This window comes from Etheostoma spectabile, unplaced genomic scaffold (genome assembly GCF_008692095.1).
Source record: "Etheostoma spectabile isolate EspeVRDwgs_2016 unplaced genomic scaffold, UIUC_Espe_1.0 scaffold505, whole genome shotgun sequence".
Taxonomy (NCBI): Eukaryota; Metazoa; Chordata; class Actinopteri; order Perciformes; family Percidae; genus Etheostoma; species Etheostoma spectabile.
This window is the reverse complement of record NW_022605622.1, coordinates 102,274-102,874: the sequence shown is the minus strand read 5'-3', so window position 1 is coordinate 102,874 and position 601 is coordinate 102,274. Positions and strand designations below refer to the sequence as shown.

General features: G+C 46.8%; 1 protein-coding gene across 2 annotated transcripts in view; it reads right to left on the bottom strand.

Moving 5' to 3' along the window:
- The window catches only part of LOC116686853 (kelch-like protein 10), a 14,874-nt gene that overhangs the window by 2,710 nt on the left and 11,563 nt on the right, over positions 1 to 601 (bottom strand). The window contains exon 4 of one of the 2 annotated variants that reach the window (XM_032511896.1): positions 175 to 324. The exons of the other annotated variant lie outside the window; for it this stretch is intronic. Coding sequence (XP_032367787.1) covers positions 175 to 324 — 150 coding nt within the window. The remainder of the gene's footprint in view (positions 1 to 174; positions 325 to 601) is intronic. 2 annotated transcript variants of the gene reach the window in all.

Below are 601 nucleotides of genomic sequence, written 5' to 3'. Positions count from 1 at the left end.
GGGGGGGGGGGGGGGAGCATGGATCAGTCCGCTGTCAGCTGCAGCGTTATCATGTTGTTTTAAGTCTTATTGTCTCATCATCTTCATCATTCTGTTGCATTAAACCTTTTCCTAATTCTCAATTCGACCCTCGGCCTCCTCTCTTTTGCGTCTTATTGTCTTCGCTCTGCTTACTACGTATATTTTGCCTTTGAAGGCGGCGGCCCGTGCGGCATTGCACCCGATCCCCATGGAGGCGATCCGCGTCCACTGGTCGGCGTCGGGGGTGTAGCACTCGGCACTCGACAGAGGGTCGTTCCTGTCGAAGCCCCCGCAGATGTACACCTGGGAGAGAAAAACGTCAGTCGTCCTCAACGTGGATTCATTTTTCAGCAAGTGATGTGTTAACCCTCGTGTTGTCTTCCCGTGTAACCATGAACCTGCCCTTCCAGGTCAAATTAGAATTTTTTGGGTGCTCTTCCAATGTTTTTGGCGCTTTTTCTGATTTTTATTGGTCACTTTTTCCAAGGTTTTTGTCGTTTTTTTCTGATTTATTGGTCACTTTTTCCAATGTTTTTGTCTTTTTCTGATTTTTATTGGTCACTTTTTCCAATGTTTTTGT